General features: G+C 41.9%; 1 protein-coding gene across 3 annotated transcripts in view; it reads left to right on the top strand.

Annotated features, from left to right (window-relative positions):
- Nucleotides 1–429: 429 nt before the first annotated feature.
- CACUL1 (CDK2 associated cullin domain 1) overlaps nt 430–19,237 on the top strand; it is a 72,407-nt gene continuing 53,599 nt past the window's right edge. For all 3 annotated transcript variants that reach the window (XR_003004639.1, XR_003004638.1, XM_024755947.1), the window contains exon 1: nt 430–1,297. Coding sequence is in view for 1 of the 3 variants with exons in the window: in XM_024755947.1 (XP_024611715.1) it covers nt 937–1,297 (361 nt within the window). In the remaining 2 variants the exon portion in view is untranslated. The remainder of the gene's footprint in view (nt 1,298–19,237) is intronic.

Below are 19,237 nucleotides of genomic sequence, written 5' to 3'. Positions count from 1 at the left end.
CGGAGAGTGGCATTTTTAAGTTTAAAATTTCTGGCCTCAGTGTACGGAAGAGTTAAGGAACTTTTTTAAAGTTCTTGATTAGCTCAAACACATTTATTTTTTAAGCCACTCTGCTGTCTCGGTTGTTTTCCTCGATTTTGAGGGTTTGGGTCGTGTGGGCTGAGGCTCAAGAGCAATCCTGCCAAGGGCCGCCCTGGGCACTCCCACCCGTTTATTATGGCGAAGCGGAGCTTCTACTGGCCCCCTAGCTCCATGGTCAAGCAAAAGCTGGGGCTGCAAGGCCCTCTGCAGTGCGAAACCCTGTAAATTGGGTGAGCGGGAGAAAAACACCGGTGAGACGGGAAGCCTGGGGCACACCGACCGAGGGTCAGGCTTTAAGCGCGTCTTCAGTCATCCGCTCACCTCCCCGTAGTCCTGGTAACCAAACTCTGAACGCGCATGCGCAGCCAAACTCCCTTATCACGTGAGGCCGGGCCGGGGGCGGAGCCGACGAATGCTCCTCCGGACTGGTTGCCCAGTTCCTCTCCGCATGGGACCAGCCGAGGCGGGGCGAACCTCTGCTGTACTGCGTTGGGGTGGCTCACAGCTCCCGCCCCTTTTCGTTTAGCTTTCTCGCGGCTGGTTCCTCGCACCACGTGTCCTCCGGGCCGCTCCCCCAGCTGCCTGTTGGAAGCTGCTGTAAAATGTCGTGACGGGCGCGGCTGCTTTACGGCTGCCTCTCCCTAAGTGGAGCCCTGGAGCGCCCACCGCCGTCAGCCCTGTCTCTACGAGTCGGCCGGGCAAGATTGAGAGACCCGGCGCGCCGCTGCCCTCCCCGCCGCGCCCGTTCCGGCCCTCGGCGATGTGAGCTCGAGGAGGCTGCGGTGCCCCCCCCGGCCTGGGGTTGAGACGGGCGGCAGGTGCCTGTGAGGCGGGCGGGTGCTGGGGGCCTGCAGGATGGAGGAAAGCATGGAAGAGGAGGAGGGGGGCAGCTACGAGGCGATGATGGACGACCAGAACCACAACAATTGGGAGGCCGCCGTGGACGGCTTCCGGCAGCCACCCCCACCCCCTCCGCCCCCCTCTTCGATCCCAGCCCCTGCCCGAGAGCCTCCGGGGGGTCAGCTGCTGGCGATGCCTGCGGTCTCCGTGGACAGGAAAGGCCCCAAGGAGGGGCTCCCGATGGGGCCACCGCCGGAGCCGAATGGGGTGATCATGATGTTGAAGAGCTGCGACGCGGCTGCCGCCGTGGCCAAGGCGGCCCCCGCCGCCACCCCCACCTCTAGCATCAACATCAACACCTCCACCTCCAAGTTCTGTGAGTACAACCTTTCGTCTGCAGCCTTGGCTTTTCTCCTTCCCACCCGGACGCCGAATCCTTCCTTCTCGGCCATCCCGCTTCCTTTGTTTCAGGCCTGGGTCTCTCCTCTCCTCCCCGCCTCCCTCCCCCGCCTCGTTTGGTGTCCGCGGCCGGCGCCGGAACGGCCCTGGCTTCTTGTATTACCTGGCCTAAAAGAGCAGCCTGGTTACGCACACAGCCCCAAGTTCTCCTACAAACGCGAGCCGTATCATGACTGGCTATCTCTCAGCATCAGGAAGCTCTTTTCTTCTCCGTTCCCCCTTAAGTTTCACCCTCAAACGTGAAGGGAAAATAAGGCTGTCCGAGTTTCGTTAGGGAGAGGCCTTCAGTTTGTTTTTTGCAACCAGGGGCAAAAGAAATCTGGCCACTTGTGTTTCTGTGCCTTTAGCCAGCCTGCGTTAAACAAGTCAGGAATTAGAAAGTTGACCTATATCTACGCTTCGTTCTTTCCCTTCTCCAGTGCACGCTTTCTGCATCCCGATAGGGAAATGTATGAGTTGCTTCTTGAGTAACAGCAGCGCAGTGGGAGCTGCGACATCCGTTTTGAAGCTAATAATGTATAAAATTACTTTTTCAATGTCTACACTCATAAGAACAAGCCATTCGGTATGTGTCCAAATCTAAGATTGTGTTCAATGTTGAACTTTTATGTTAGTGATCTGCCCTAACGCTCAGCTGCAGGCAGAAAGATTTAAGACCAAAATCTGTTTTGTAACCGAAACTATCTCCAACCAAGGATGTATGCTTCCACAGCTAGGAAGAAAAGTGCGTTTGCTTTAAGTGGTATTTTTGGGGGCTGGTGATGGTGGAAATTGACCGTCATAGCGAGATTTTTCTCTCCTAGTAATAACTGCAAGTTTTGAATGGCATCTGGTAAAGAACTGGAGATTTCATTTCTAGTTGCTAATTTTATCAAACTGTACCAGTAATTGTCCAGTTAGCTGTGCAGAGAAAATATCTGCCTTGGTTCAGATGTATAGTCATAGCCTTACACATTTTTTTTGTTGTTGTTGGAACAAGCACATAGTCTTATTTATTTGCCTTCAAGATACTGCTTTAGTCAGAGACATTCATATGTAGGTATGGTTGGTAAGATTTGTCTACGATTTTTTCCGTATTATGTGTACATGAAAATAATGTTTATATTGTATAATTTGTGTGTTGAAGTCTATGTAGTGAAACCAGACCTAGGACACAGTGGCAGGGTGACTTATCTAAATGCTGAAGGAAACTTACTTTAGTGTTTCAACCAAGTTCATTTTAAGAGTTCAAAAAACAGCATACAGCTAAGAGCAAAAATTAGTGAAATTAGGAACAAAAGAAAGATTTGCCAAACCAAAAGATTGTTTTTTGAAATTAATAAGCTAAACGGACCTCCGATTTTTTAAATGCAAATACAATAAGTGATAACTGGGAAATAGGTACAAACATGAGGTGTTTAAAAGAAGAGTTTTATGAATTGCTATGGGTTTATAAATTTGAAAGCCTAGAGGAAATGTGTAAATTCTTAGAAAACTACAAACTATGAAAGTTGGTAACAGAAGAAGTAGATAGCTTGAGCTAATAAATATTTTTTTAATTTATTTTATTTTTATTTTTGGCTGCGTTGGGTCTTTGTTGCTGCGTGTGGGCTTTTTTCTCTTTGCGGCGAGCGGGGGCTACTCTTCGTTTGCGGTGCGCGGGCTTCTCATTGCAGTGGGTTCTCTCGTTGCGGAGCACAGGCTCTAGGCGCGCAGGCTTCAGTACTTGTGGCACACGGGCTCAGTAGTTGTGGCTTGCGGGCTCTAGAGCTCAGGCTCAGTTGTTGTGGCGCATGGGCTTAGTTGCTCCACGGCATGTGGGATCTTCCCGGAGCAGCGTTCGAACCCGTGTCCCCTGCATTGGCAGGCGGATTCTTAGACACTGCGCCACCAGGGAAGCCCGAGCTGACTAATAAATATCTAAAAACTGAAATAGTAAAACGTCCCCTTTCAAAAACTCTGGATGAAGATAATCTTATAATTGAGGTGCAGTGAGCTTTTAAATAACAATTCCTTTTTAAAAGTTGTTCTGGGAAATAGGAAAAAGAGAGAGAGAGAGATGCCAAGCTCATTTTATGAAGTTAGTGAAATCTTGATTCCAAAACTAGGTAAAGTTGATATGAGAAAGTTATACATCTGTTTTCAGTTATTAGCATAAATGTAAAAATCCTACACAAAATACTAGCTCTTCAAACCCAACAATGTGTTAAAAGAATCTTGATCCATAGAGTTTGTTTTAGGAATGTAAGTGTGGTTCAACATCCATTTATCTGTTAATGTAATTTATCTTATTAGTAGACTAAAGGAGAGCATATGGGTTCATCATTCTCTCTACTTTTGTATATGTACTTGAAAATTCCCATTAAAAAGTTTTAAAAAAATAGACTAAAGGGAGAGAATTCATCATTATTTCGATACCATAAAATTATTTGATAAGATGCAGCACCCATATATGATAAAAACTCTTGGCAAGCTTGGAACGCAGGATAACTAAATGATGGTCATTACCAAAAACCTACAACAAATAATAATACTTAACAGAGAAATTTCAGATACATTTACTTTAAGGCCAGTAACAAGGGACTTCCCTGGTGGTCCAGTGGTTAAGACTAAGCACTTCCACTGCAGTGGGCACGGGTTCAAACCCTGGTTGGGGAGCTAATCCTGCATGTGGCACGGCAAAAAAATAAATAAAAAGATCAGTAACAAGATAAGGATGCCCTCTGTCATTGTTACTGTTTAACATAAGAAAGATTCCGACGAACACTACAGGGGGAAAAAATTAAAAGTGTAAGTATAAGAAGGGAAGCAATAAAACTCATTATTTGCAGATAATATCACTTATCTAGAAGAACCATTAGAATCAAGAGACGCTATTAGAACTAGTAAGAGTTTAGCAAGGTTACTGGACTTAAGATCACCCTACAAAAGTTAGTAGCATTTACTACACTAGCAATAACCAATTAGTAAAGGTAATCAAAAGTAAATATTGTAGGGCTTCCCTGATGGCACAATGGTTAAGGATCCGCCTGCCAATGCAGGGGACACGGGCTCAAGCCCTGGTCTGGGAAGATCCCACGCGCTGTGGAGCAGCTAAGCCCGTGCACCACAACTACTGAGCCTGAGCTCTAGAGCCCACAAGCCACAACTACTGAGCCCACGCGCTGCAGCTAGTGAAGCCCGCATGCCTAGAGCCTGTGCTCCACAACAAGAGAAGCCACCGCAATGAGAAGGCCGCGCACCGCAGGGAAGAGTAGCCCCCATTCAACGCAACTAGAGGAAGCCCGCACGCTGCAACAAAGACCCAACACAGCCAAAAATAAATAAATTTTTTTTAAAAAGTAAATATTGTATACAATAATAGCAAGAAAACTATAGTCTCTAGGAATTACCCTAAGTACATAAGATCTTTAAGGAGAGAACTTTAATAAGGAGCTAGAAGAGGACCTAAATAAATGGGAAAACTTTCCATGCTTTTGGGATTGGATTACTTATTGTTGTAAGGAAGTCAGTTTTTTCCATTTTAATCTATAAATTTGATTAAACTGCCATCAAAATTCCAGTTGGTTTGTCTGACAAACTCAATAACCTGATCTAAGATTTATATGGCAGGTGGGATAAAGTCTGTGAATAGCTAAATCAGTCTTAAAGTTTTGCTTTCGTGGGGGCTTACCTTACCAGAGGTTAAGATACTGTTTCAAAACTATAGAAATAAAAGCTAGTATAAGTGCAAGAACCTAAAAAATACACTGGGGGAACAAATTGGAGAGCAGAGACTTACCTATATGTTCAGGAACTTAAGATAAAGGTGGTATCATAAATCATCAGAGAAAGGAGTCATGTTGCTAGGAAGAGTGGCTTACTTTATGGAGAAAAACCTACCACCACAGATGGGATGAACTATGGATAATTAAAGATCTAAATGTGAAAGGAAAAGTTATAAAATTAATGGAAGACAGTGTTGAAGAAGCTCTTTCCCTAGGGAAAGTTTTATCTCCTAAAACTTACAAAGGTGAAAAAGTAATGACTTTGATTATATAAAAATTAAAGGTTTTCATTCAGTGACAGACAGATGAAAGAATTAGGGAAGATATTTGCAGTGCCCAAAATTGCCAAGGAATTTAGCCTTGAATTTATTCAGCTTTTGTTTGTCCCCAAAAGCATTTTACCTTCATTTTCTAAGGATATTTTTGCTGGATATAGAATTCTAGATTGATAATCTTGTTTTGTTTTTGTTTTTCCTTTCAATACGTTAAAGATGTCTTTCCGTTGTCTTCTGGCCTGCATTGTTTCTTTTAATAAATGTCTGAATATTCTTATCTTTGTTCCTCTCTAGTAATGTGTCCTTTTCTGGCTGCTTTTAAGATTTTCACTTTATCTTTCACTAAATCAAATTTAATTTGATTGTGATATTCCTTGTGGTAGAGTTTTCTGTAGGCTTATTCTTGTTAGTGTCCTCTGAGCTTCTTGGATTTGTGGGGTTCTAGAATTTGTCAAATCTGGAACATTATCATTCATTTTATATTTTTTCAGAATTACTGCCCCATGCCCCTCAGTTGCATATATGTTACGCCACTTGTTATTGTACACTAAATCACTGAGGCTCTGTTCATTATCTTTTTCAGCTTTTTCACCCCCCTCTGCTTCAGTTTAGATAGTTTCTATTGCTGTGTTGTCTCTGGTGTCTAATCTGTTGTTAATTCAGCAAGAGTTCCAACTGTTTTTAACATAGACTCTCATTGAGTCCAGGTTTCAGTCAGTTAACTGAGCAAATTGTTACAACCATATCTGGTTTCTTGAGATACTGCAGTGAATGAAGAATCTTCAGTAAGTGTATTCCTTTTGATAACTTAAGTCTTACCTAAAGTTATGTTTCAGTCTTTAGAATTCTTAATGTCTTCTGAGAGTCCACAGTGGTGTACCTCAGAGATATTATGGGTTCTGTTCTAGACCACTGCAGCAAAGTGAATATCACAATAAAGTGAATCACACAAATTTTTTCATTTCCCAGGGCGTATAAAAGTTATGTTTACAGTCTAGTATAGTCTGTTAAGTGTGCAATAGCATTATGCCTAAAAAAAATTGAACATATCTTAATTGAAAAATACTTTATTGCTAAAAAATGCTAAATATCATCTGAGCCTTTAGCAAATCATAATCTTTTCGCTGGTGGAGGGTTTGAAATATTGCGAGAATTACCAAAATGTGACAGAGATGCAAAGTGAGCAAATGCTGTTGGAAAAATGGCGCCAGTAGACTGGCTAGACTCAGAGTTGCCGCAAAACTTCAATTTGTAAAAAGCGCAGTATCTGCACAGTACAATAAAATGAGGTATGCCTGTAGTTCTTTTGGAATGAAGGCTGGCTCCTGTTTGTTTAGATTTGGTGCTTCTTCCCCTGGGAAATTTGATTTATAATAGTTGGAGGTTTAGAGGAGGTGAGAGCTGCTTGGAGTAAGGCATGAGGAGAATCTGCATTCCCTTGCAAGGCTCCAGTCAGTATAACAGCAAGGGAGCAGGGGCTTCAGTCAAGTAAAGATTAGCCTCATATTGGGTGGGAGGGGTGCTTCTCAGGTAGGGAAGGCTCAGTGAGTTTTGTGAGGTCGGGGTTCTCAGATTGATCAAACTCTACCAAACTGACCCCATTTCAGGCCTCAGGGTCTTATCATTTCACAATCAGTGCCCTAACTTTTACTTAAGAGATTATTTTTTTTTTTTCTATTTTTTATTTTTATTTTTTAAGATGTTGGGGGTAGGAGATTATTAATTAATTTATTTTGGCTGTGTTGGGTCTTCGTTTCTGTGCGAGGGCTTTCTCTAGCCGTGGCAAGCGGGGGCCACTCTTCTTCGCGGTGCGCGGGCCTCTCACTATCGCGGCCTCTCCTGTTGCGGGGCACAGGCTCCAGACGCGCACAGGCTCAGCAGTTGTGGCTCACGGGCCCAGCCGCTCCGCGGCATGCGGGGTCCTCCCAGACCAGGGCTCGAACCCGCGTCCCCCGCACCAGCAGGCAGACTCCCAACCACTGCACCACCGGGGAAGCCCAAGAGATTATTTTTATATGGTAATTCTGTAACTTGCAGAATCACTCTGTTTGATTTTTGGCTATATCAACCCTATACCTATAAGAATTAAGAGGTTCTTTTATGCATTCATGGATGCTCTTTGGTCTTCTGTTTATTGAGTTAATCATTTTCTTAAAGCTTTCACCTGTCCTCAGAATCAGCCCACTCCACAGTCCTTGTCTTTCTTATTTCCATCATAATGCACTTAGCAGTCTGCCATGCTGTTTTCTTCAAGAAGAACTTTATTCCAGGTATCTACAGGTGGTAAGTAATTCTTTGCTGCTACATGCCATATACTATTAGTATTATGTTATCTAATGGTGGCAATGTCATCATTGCCTTTAAATCCAACTAGATTGGAAAACCAAAGCCAGGTTCCTAGCTTTTAAGAGTCTGTGTCCCGTAACTACTCTGGTACCAAATACTTTAATCAGTCAGTTCAGTGCAAGAAAATACTCTAGGTATCTAAAGCAACAGGAGTTCTAATAGCAGAAATTGGGTCCATTGTAAATTGCTGGAAAGGTCAGAGGTATGAAGTCAGTGAGGCTGCTCGCCTAAAGCTGCATTCCAGCGGACAGGCTGCTGCTGCTGCTGCCACCACCGCCATTCTTACATCGTCACACTTGCCTCCCTCATCCTTGAAGTTGGTGACCAGACACTGGAACTTGGAGTTCGGCTGCCACAAATTCTGATGTCTCTAACCTTACTTGCCAGAACCACCAGCAGCAATAATCTGTCCTTTGCCTCCCTTTGGCCTTCCAAATCTCATTCAAATGTATCTCATTGATGGAATGTAATTTGGGAAGTGTAATTACTTAGTTCAGTTTTTCATTGAACATTAGTCAGCTTGATAATTACCCCCAAATTTCAGGAGCTTATGGGCCAACAAAGGCTTATTTCTTGCTCATGTTGTGTTAGTGGCTGACGGTTGTGGCTTTTCACATGTCATCCCATTCTGAAGCGCAGCTCTTTTCTGGGTCCTGTCAGTCTTGGCAGAGACAAAGAGAAGAGAGTGGACAGCAACACACAATGGCTTTTAAAGCCTCTGCTCAGATGTAGCATATGTCACATCTGTTTATATTCCAGATACATTAAACAGGCTAGAATGGTTCCCTGTCTGAATGTGTTGGGGCAGGTGGGACTGGAGCGTGAGGATAAAAGGCACCGAATGGCTAGATGCAAGGGGGTTGCGGGGGTCTCGCCTTGACTGGTGGCACTGTGCCATGATCTCAGGATAATCATGAATCCACTGTGCCAAAAGCTTCTCCAGATGAATAAAAGCTTCACAGTATTTTTAATTGAACTCAATGAAATTATTCTTTTCTTTAAATTAATGACTCAGAAGTATGTTAAAATTGACTTTTGAATTTAGTGAAAGTGTTAACTGACTTTAGTAAATCCTAAATAAAGTTGCTCTACTTGATCAGGTCCTACCTGCGTTTCCAGATTGGTTGATTCTTTTACAAGTGAATCAGTTAATGTATTCAGGCCTTAAGATATGCACTGTTTGCAGCATCCCTGGTGGTTGTTTGGTATCTTCCTGCCTTCCAGCTTAGTGGAGCTGTGCTGCAGCAAGCATCACTGTGGTATCGATCGATTGTCCAAATTTCAGGATCTCGTTGGGGATCTTGTCTTGCCGTTTTTTGACATGAATCGCACAGTGACAGTGATGAAACTGTAAGAGAAAGCCATTGTAATGTTTATGTAAGGCCCAGTCCCAAATCCCTAAAGAAAATGAATGCTGTTCCCTTTCTCTTTAAACTGTAACTCTGTAAGCCACAGACCATATATAATCACATTGTGAACTGTTAAATGCTATATAAAAAATGATTGTGGATATTCTTTTATAATATGCCTTGGCAGGGAAAACTGGCCTTCCGTTTTTCTTCCTACTTTTGTAGTTGTTTGCCTATTAACCTCTGTAGTTAAGAGTACAGATAAGTAACTTGTAGTTGCGTGTGTGCTGACTAGAATGGCATTTTATCCAAACAGATATTTATTTATCGTCTTCTGTATGCCAAGGTAATATTTTAGCCTCTGGTGATGAATGAGACAGAGTTTAATGTGGTGGTTGATGGACAGATGATTGTGATACATTATAATTAAGTGCTGTGGTAAAGTTATGTATGTACATGGTAGCGTAGAGGGAAAAAGAATCTTTGAAAATGAATAAAAGTTTGTTAGGAGGACTGAGGTGGCAGGGTTGGGCTTGAAGAGACTTCCTTTGCAGAGGGAGAAGCCTGTGTGGAAGACCCAGAGTTGAAATTATTGTAGGAACATAGGGTGTGAGGAGGGAGTGGCACAAATTAAACCTAGATCGATAGAAAGGTCTAGATGCGAAGGGCATGCTAGGTTAGAGATGGGATTTTCTTCTGCAGGAATAGGGGCCACTGAAGTATATTAAGGGAGTCAACTTGGTAAAATTTGTCTTAGCATGTTAATATAGATTAGAAAGGAGAGAGAATGGAGGCAGAGAGACTGGTTAGGGGGTTTAATTATTGTAGTCTAGGCAAGAGATGACAGCCTGAACAAATAAAGCATTGGAAGAGAGGTGGTTTCCGACTTTGGAAACATTTGGGGACTACAGTCTGTAAAATTTGGTTGGGAAGAAGGGAGGATAAGGATATGGTAGGCGTATAGGTAGGGGTGTGTGTGTGTCTTTTTTAAGTTGTCTGTGGAACATTTGGGTGGAGAGGTCCAGTAGGCAGTGGGTAAGCTGAGCTTTCTCATTTCATGCACTTTAGAATACTGGAAGTGCTGAAACAAAAATTTAGTTTCACCAGATTTGTTTTTACCTTTCTGAGGATTTGAGTTTCACCAAACTCTTTGGTCTTAGAACAAAACAGCACAGAACTTTGCTTTTATATAGGCTTATACTTTAAAAACTTAAACTGTATGAAAAGATATATAATGAAAATCAGTGATTCCTTCCTTTGTTCCTTCCCATTCCTGGACCTGTGACCCAGAGTCAATTATTTTTAATTCATTTAGTTGTCTCTTCTGGTATTTATCCACACATTTCAATGTGTTAATATTGTTATTAATTAATTAGTTAGTTTTATATTACCTGTTGACCTGTTATTTCCACGACGTTTTAGTTCTCTTATACCTCTACACGCCTTACCTCTTTAATTCTTTAAATAACACAATTTTTGGTTCAAAATAAACCATATTTACATTACAACTAAATAATCACTGAAGGGCCAGGAGTGTACTCAGATTGCATTTTCTTTCACATCAAACTCTGCTATTAAGTTGCCTTGTTTATACTTGCATAGTTTTTGAAAAACTGATTCTTAAAGTTTTTCAGCATCTTTATCACATCCACCATATACCTGTCACTGGTGTTTTTGAAATGCTCAGTTAATCAGTATTTCCTTTTTGTCTGCTTGTGGAGCTGTTAATCTTCTTGTTCCTGTTTATTTCTTAGGGCCCACAGTTGCCACTCATGGACTTCCCAACAGGTGGAATGATTGTTACTTGATGTCTTCCTTTTTATTTATTTATTTATTGAAAGTTTTGTTAAAAGTTGAAATATAGTTGATGTACAGTATTATGTTAGCTTCAGGTGTACTGCATAGTGATTTGACATTTGCATACATCATGAAATGTTCGTCACAATAAATCTAGTAACCGTCTCTCCCCATACAAAGTTATTACAATATTATTGACCACGTATCTTAAGCTGTATATATGGTACAACATATATACATATGTGATTGTTTTCAGTTGATGATCTCTTAGGTTTGAATGCCTTCTAACAATGATACATTTTTATTCCCCCCATCATGTTGAATGTTTTTGATGTTGTATTTTCCATCTTTTTGTTTTGTATATCCCTTAACTATTTATTGTGGTTTTAGATGATTTTACTACTTTTGTCTTTTAACCTTCCTACTAACTTTATAAGTGGCTGATCTACTACCTTTACTATATGTTCGTCTTTACTAGTGAAATTTTTCCTTTCATAATTTTCATATTTTGAGTTGTGGCCTTTTCTGCTTAGAGAACCCCTTTATCATTTCTTGTAAAGCTGGTTTAGTGGCGCTGAACTCTTAGCTTTTGCTCGTCTGTAAAACTCTTTATCTCGCCTTCAAATCTGAATGACAACCTTGTCAGGTAGAGTATTTTTGGTTTTAAGTTTTTTCTTTCATCACTTTGCAAATATCATGCCATTCGCTTCTGGCCTGCAAAGTTTCTGCTGAGAAGTCAGCTGTGAGTCTTTATGGGAGTTCCCTTGTATGTAACTAGTTGCTTTTCTCGTCTGCTTTTAAGATTCTCTCTTTATGTTTAATTTTGCAATTTTAATTATTATGTGTCTTAGCGTGGACTTCTTTCAGTTCAACTTGTTTGGGAGTCTCTGTGCTTCTTGGAATTGGATGTCTGTTTCCTTCCCCAGGATAGGGAAGTTTTTAGCTACTGTTTCTTCAAACAAGTTCTTTGCCCCTTTCTTCTCCTTCTGAGACCCCTGTAAAGTTAGTATGCTTGATGTTGTACCAGAGGTCTCTTAAACTATCCTCATTTAAAAAAATTTTTTTTTCTCTTTTTCTGTTCAACATGGGTGATTTCTACTACTGTCTTCCAGATCACAGTCTGTTACTCGGTGTCATCTAATCTACTGTTGATTCCTTCTGGTGTAATTTTAATTTTAGTTAATTGTATTCTTCAGCTCTGTTTGGTTCTCAGTATTTTCCAGCTCTTTGTTGAAATTCTCACCATGTTCATCCATTCTTCTGGGCTAGGGAGCATCGTTATGATCATTACCTTGATCTCTTTGTTGAGTAGATTGCCTGTCTCCACTTCGTTTAGTTCTTTTTCTGAGGTTTTGTCTTGTTTCTTTGTTTGGGACATGTCCCTCTGTCTGCTCGTTTTGCCCAGTTTTCTGTGTTAGGTTGGTTACATTTCCCAATTTTAGAGAAGTGGCCTTATGTAGAAGACATCCAGTGGGTCCCAGTAGCACACTCCCTTCTGGTCACCATAGCTATATGCTCAAGGGGTGCCCCCGTAGGGCTGCCTGTGCCCTTCTTTTATGGCAGGACTGCCACGGTGGGTGTGTTGGTAGGCGGGGCTGGCCCCCAGCCTGACTGTGAGGCCTTGCCTCATGCAGTGGCTGCCGGGCTGCTGGAGGGCAGGGTAGGCTTCCCAGCTGTCTGCCTGGCCCTGGGGCTGGGGCTGGCCTGTTGGTGGGCAGGTAAGGTGGGCGGGTAAGCCCCCAGTGCTAATAAGCTAGGGGGAGGATTCCAAAATGTCACTTGCCAGTGCGGTGTTATCTTGGTAGAACGAACTGCCCAAAATGGCTACTGCCAGCATCTCCATCCCCAGGGGGAGTTCCAGTTGCCTCCTGAGGAGGCTCTCCAAGATCAGCAAGTGGGTCTCACCCAGGCTCCTTTCAGTTTACTACCTCTGTGCTGAGATTTGAAGTGTGTGAGATTTAACGTATGCCCTTTAAGAGCAGAGTCTGTTTCCTACAGCTCTCTGGCTCTCCTGGACATAAGCCCTGCTGGTTTTCAAAGTCAGATGTTCTGGGGGCTCATCTTTCTGATGCAGGAACCCTGGGCAGGGGAGCCTGATGTGGGGCTCAGAAAGAATCCTCACTCCTTGGGGAGAACCTCTTTGATTGTGATATTCCTCCCATTCGTGGATCGCTGACCTGGAGTTGTGAGTCCTGACAATACCGCGTCTCACCCCCTCTTACTCAGCTCATTGTGGTTCCTTGTTTAGGTATGCAGTTGTGGAATATCTTTTCTGCTAGTTTTTAGGCCGTTGTCATAGATAGTTGCTCTGTAAGTAGCTGTAATTTTGGTGTATCCATGGGAGGAGGAGTGAGTTCAGGGTTTTCCTACTCTGCCATCTTGGCCTCCTCACTTCATGTCTTTCTTTTTACTGGTGTGTTCCCATGTATGTGTGTGTATGTACAGAACATATCTGCTGGCAGTCTGTTGGGAAAATGTGTATGGATAATAATATCAGGTCTTGAATATATAAAAATGCTCACTTGATTGACTGTTTGGGTATAGAATTCTTACCTAATTTTTTTTAAATTTTATTTATTTTTGGCTGCGTTGGGTCTTTGTTGCTGCGCATTGCAGCGAATGGGGACCACTCTTCACTGCGGTGCGCAGGCCTCTCACTGCGTTGGCTTCTCTTGTTGTGGAGCACTGGCTCTAGGCACGCAGGCTTCAGTAGTTGTGGGACATGGGCTCAGTAGTTGTAGCTCCCGGGCTCCAGAGCGCAGGCTCACTAGTTGCAGTGTACGTGCTTAGTTGCTCTGCAGCATGTGGAATCCTCCTGGACCAGGGCTCGAACCCGTGTCCCCTGCATTGGCAGGCGGATTCTCAATTGCTGCGCTACCAGGGGAGCCCCCTAAGTAATTTTTAAAGTGTTGCTTCATTGACTTTAAGCTTGCAGTGTTACAGTGGAGAATTCAGGTGCCGTTTTTATTCTTGTTATTTTGCGTGTGGTCTTTTTTTCCCTTTGGAAAATTATTGGGATGTTTTCTTAGGTAAATGAGTCAGTGTTTTTCTCCCTTTACATTTTCTCTCTTCTCCCTTTTCTCTGGAATTATTGGTAGTCAAATGTTGAATTTCCTGTTTTGACCTTCTAAGTCTGTTAACTATTTTTTAGTATATTCTATTTCTCTTAATGTTCTAGGAGAGTTTCTAGGTGTTTACTTTTTTCTTTTCGATTTTTTTATGATAAAGGCATTTATGATGAGATAAATGCTTTTATTTATTCATTCATTCATTCATTTATGGCTGTGTTGGGTCTTCATTGCTGCATGCAGGGTTTCTCTGGTTGCAGCGAGCAGGGGCTACTCTTTGTTGTGGTGTGGAGGCTTCTCATTGTGCTGGCTTCTCCCGCTTCAGAGCATGGGCTCTATGATGCGCGGACTTCAGTAGTTGTAGCACATGGGTTTGGCTGCTCTGTGGCATGTGGGATCTTCCTGGACCAGGGCTCGAACCCGTGTCTCCTGCATTGGTAGACGGATTCCCAACCACCGTGCCACCAGGGAGGCCCTTCTTTTGGATTTTTAACAATGGCTGTATTTTTAATTTTAAGAGCATTTGGAATTCTCCTTTTTCATTACTGTTACTAATTTTTATCTTCTCAGCATAGTAATTATAGGTTTTTAAAAAAGTTTTCTTTTGTTCTTTTAGTTCTTTGCTTTTATCTTTGCAGTTTTTGTTTGTTTTGATCTCTGATGTCTGAGACTTTGCAAATATTCGTGATCCTTAGCTGTCTATTCGTATTTAAAAGTGAAAAAGGCTAATTGGTAGTTCAGTGTTTACAAGGGACCTTGCCAAGTGTAAGTGTTGGGCTTCACTTCGGGTTAATTGGATGCAAAGCTGCTATTCTTGGGGAACTGCCAAATAGTATGTGAATGTCTTTTCTCTGGGGCTGTTCCGTTTCTCTAGGGAAGGATCTTCTTCCTTTCTGGGAGAATGGTAGGGTTGGGTAGGTGGGGCAGGAAGTAAAGACACTTCTCCTGGCCGATGGCATTCTAGAATTAAAGAAAAGGAGCAGGGTTAGATGTTTGAACATTTCTTATTTTGACTTTTGACTTTACTTAAATCTGTCAGCCCTGTGCTTCCCACACACCCACACACCCACCCGCCATGTATCTGTCCTGAAGTCCCAAGCTTTTACCTTTCAGTTTCTGTGCAGGATAACTCTTCTCTTTTTTACTGTTTAGTCTACAGACTTGCAACCAGTCTTCACCCTTCCCACTCCAGCCACCAGCTCTCTGCCTCTAAACCTCGCTCATTGTATCCTGTCCTTAGGTCCTGAACTTCTCAGGGTCCTGCAGGGCAAGATTAGCTCACTATTGGTGTTTCCACCTCAGCACACACTGCCTTATGCTACTACTTCAGAGTTACTTTCCTGGTCTTAATGCCATGGAGAGTTTGACTAGTTTAAATCTTGCAGGAAAAACAGAATTTTAAAACTACGGCAGATGTGCAGTTAGCATGGTTTGCACATATGTAATCACAATTGAGCAGATACTTTCTATTTGAATATTGTGAGATTCTGGATTAGTTGGAGTTGGAGCCATAATGGATGTTTTGATAGCACTTGACCTTTTCATATATGTATTTTCATAACATGTTCATAGTGAGAACTGTGTCACAGGCTCAGATGTGACGTTGTAATTGTAGCATAATGTAGTGCAGTAACTATTCTACAGTAACGTACTGATAGATTTCAGTCATGCCGGTAGGTCACTGCAGCTACTTTCTATGATAGTAGTGATGAAGGAAGTTTCTACTGTTCTGTTTTTTCCTCAATTTGAGAAATGTGTCATTTCTAAGCAGTAAAACAACACTGGAGTGTTTTCTATACAAGTTTTACAGTGTTTGGGGGAAAGAAACATGTCATTTGAAACAAGGCAAAGCAGGTTATATGGTTTCATATAGTTAGTATGTTATAAGCCTTATCTGGGCCAAAATGTTATGTAGTTATTTGTTTATATAAATGTAACTTACCCTAAACCCCAAACCCTATAACTTAGAAACTTCCCAAACACATGCAATTTAGAACTTAAAACTTAGAAACTCCCCATAGAGCATATAACTTTTAAAAGTTTTTAGCTTACTTCAGAAACAGTTGCTTCATTAGGACTTAACATTAGCTATCATCTTTTACTGGCGAGTCAAAATATACCCGAGTAGCTGGCACAGCTTTTGTTTTTTTCCTAATATGGAAAAGGATCTTTAAAGGATTTGGTCACCTCTATTACTGTTTTTTTCCCAACTTGGCAGTTCTCTTAGGAGCAGCTAAGTGTTACTTTTTCCTTTGCCAGGATCAAATTATTTTCCTTTTGAGAGAAATAAGTAAGAGGGATTTTGTTTTTTTTAAATAAAGAGTAAAACTCCATTTATTTGTTAGACTACACAGCCTTGTTCTGATTCTGATTCTCTTCCACTCTGACTGATCTTTTTCTTTATTCCCAAAGGCTTCTCCCCATTCTGCAGGCTTTGTTCTTGGCCTTCAGCTTCTCTCTGTCCATTACTTGAAAGATTTCAGACATCCCCTTGTGCTGGAGGAAGAATAATATTCTACCAGGTGGTAATGTTTTGGACCACACAGATTTACAAGATTGTTATGGGCTTGCTGTGACAACAAGAAGTCGTAATTTTTCTCTTAGAGCACATACCCTAGCCAGAGTTAAAAGGAAGGCCCAGAGCTTTTTTCTACTAGTCCATCTGTCAGATTATCTAATTGTAATTAGTTACAATTAATCTGAAAGGTCACTATGTTTGAGACACAATTTAGCCTGTTTAATTGGGCTTAATCATTTATTTCATAATTGCCAATACTGTATTCTTCTTAAGGAGCCAGTTCTTAATGAAAGTGGCCTTTTTGGTGGGGAGAAGGGACATGGAAGAGTAGAACTTTAATGCTTTTTTGACATAAAACAGTTCCTAGCTGCCCTTTAAATTTTTTTCTGTGCTACGTTTACACCTTTGACTCTCCAGTTCGAGTTTTTCGGAACCAACAACCATGTGCTAGCAATGGAGAACAGAGGAGCACCTGTGACCCTTGGCTGTCCTGAGCTTGAATAGGAACATTAGGCAGTGGTTCTCAAAGTAGCTGGCATAAGAATCACCTGGAGGGGGCTCCCCTGGTGGCGCAGTGGTTGAGAGTCCGCCTGCCGATGAAGTGGGACACGGGTTCGTGCCCCGGTCCGGGAAGATCCCACATGCCACGGTGCGGCTGGGCCTGTGAGCCATGGCCGCTGAGCCTGCGCATCCGGAGCCTGTGCTCTGCAATGGGAGAGGCCTGCATACAGGAAAAAAAAAAAAAAATCACCTGGAAGGCTCAAATGGATTTCTGTATTATGTGTTATACGCTCCCCACTTTTCTGACTCCCTAAGTCTGGGTTGGGGCCTGGCAGGTTGCATTTACATTAAGTTAACAAGTTTCCAGGTGATGCTGATGCTGCTCTGGTATCGGATTTTGAGAGCCACTGATAGTAGGTAGTGGCCAGTCTTTGCAGTAGACCAAGAATGAATTAATAATACCTGCTATAGTTTCTGAATATATCCTCCCCTTACAAACAAATAACAAGAAAAAAAACTCAAAAGGAATATCTGGTAGGGCTTACCTGGTTTGCTTTAGCCTGTGTGAAACCAAATGCACTTCAATTTTTAATTCCAGAGCTACTAATAAGTAGTATGCCTTGGACTTTTTATATTAAACATTTATTTTGACTTCCATTAAATTAATTTACTTCACATACATTATTGAATACCTGTCATATGGTAGTTTGGAGCTGGGGCTCTAGCGCTGAATTCCTTCTCCAAGGGCCTTATGTGTAGTTTGAGGAAGAATGATAATAAATGCATAATGTGTCAAGTGTTGATAAGTTACTTGGATAACAAAGTATGAGAGTTGAACATATTTATTCCTGCCTGGTATGAATTACATATCCCTAATAGTTTCTCATTTATTAGCAATCTGATAGTATTTCCTGAACCTTAGATTCCAGCTATTCCATGTATTTTAGATTTTATTTCACTTTATTTTAGTAAAGGTCAGTTGTAGTACTTTCTCAATAGAACTGAAGCTGTGTGAGCTTGTTATCTTATGAGTTTCAAGGTTTAAGCCTTGTGGCGTGATGTTATGAGGGCAACCTGAGGGTTTTTACATTTTGTGAACTTGAATGTCTCTAGAGGGCATATGCCTTCTCCAGCTCATGGAAATGCTCACTGCTCTTTTTTATTCTTATACCAGGCCTGTTTTACTCACTTATGTTAATGGCCTGGGCCTTGTAGGCATTTGAGATTAGAATACCTTCTTTAAACAGTTTAAAAAATAGTGCACTTTTTTCAAGCTGGAAAATCTAACCTAGGTAAAATGTAGTTATTTAATGGTAATTTCATTTTTGTTTAGGTTCCATGTTTCATTTTTTTTTTGGTTAGTCTGAACTTTTTTGTGGGCAAAGTTGAAAGCGATTGATTACATTTCTCTAGCTAGAGGGTCTAGTTTTAGAATTCAGGACTGCACGCACGCACACGCACACACGTACACACACTTTGAGGCTGTGCATGTCAAATGTTGGATAAACCAAACAGCTAATATATTTTGTTTGTTTTAAGTCAGAGATTGGGTTGAGATTAGCAAGAAATTCAATATCTTAACATTTTCTGGATTGTCATTTTAAGTGTTGACCACAGATTGGTATGAAAAACCTTCCTAATCTTTGGCTAAGTGTATGAATACCAGCTAGTGCTCGTTCTTCGAACTCCCTGTAGCTCTGCAGATGCTTCTCTGTGTTCTGCTTTCCTTTGCTACTGTGGTGAAGATTGGGTGGCTCCTGAGAAGAAAGTCATGTTAGCCAGTGTCTTAGTCTGTTCATGCTGTTGTACCAGACTATCACAGACTGGGTGGCTTATTTATCTCACACTTTTGGAGGATGAGAAGTCTAAGATCAAGGCGCTGGCAGATTCAGAGTCTGGTGAGAGAGCCTGCTTCCTGGTTCGTAGAAGGCCATCTTCTCACTGGGTCCTCACATGGCAGAAGCGGTGAGGGAGTTCTCCAGAGACTCTAAATCCATTCATGTGAGGGCTCCGCCCCCGTGACCTAAAAACCTCCCAAAGGCTCCACCTCCTAATGCCATCACATTGCGGGTTAGTGTTTCAACACATGAGTCTTGGGGGGACACAGACATTCACTCCATAATAGCTAGCATGTAAGTGAATTGGTTTTCTGTTGTTTTTCAAGCAAAATATATGTGGAAATATAGCTTCTTTTTAGATGTGGAAATAGGATTTAAGATTTTCTACTGTGACTTGGTGCCTTTTTCGTTTTGGTTTG

The sequence above is a fragment of the Neophocaena asiaeorientalis genome, unplaced genomic scaffold (genome assembly GCF_003031525.2).
Source record: "Neophocaena asiaeorientalis asiaeorientalis breed wild unplaced genomic scaffold, Neophocaena_asiaeorientalis_V1.1 scaffold85, whole genome shotgun sequence".
NCBI lineage: Eukaryota > Metazoa > Chordata > Mammalia > Artiodactyla > Phocoenidae > Neophocaena > Neophocaena asiaeorientalis.
Note: the sequence above shows the minus strand (reverse complement) of the source record. Positions and strands in the feature narration are given on the sequence as shown.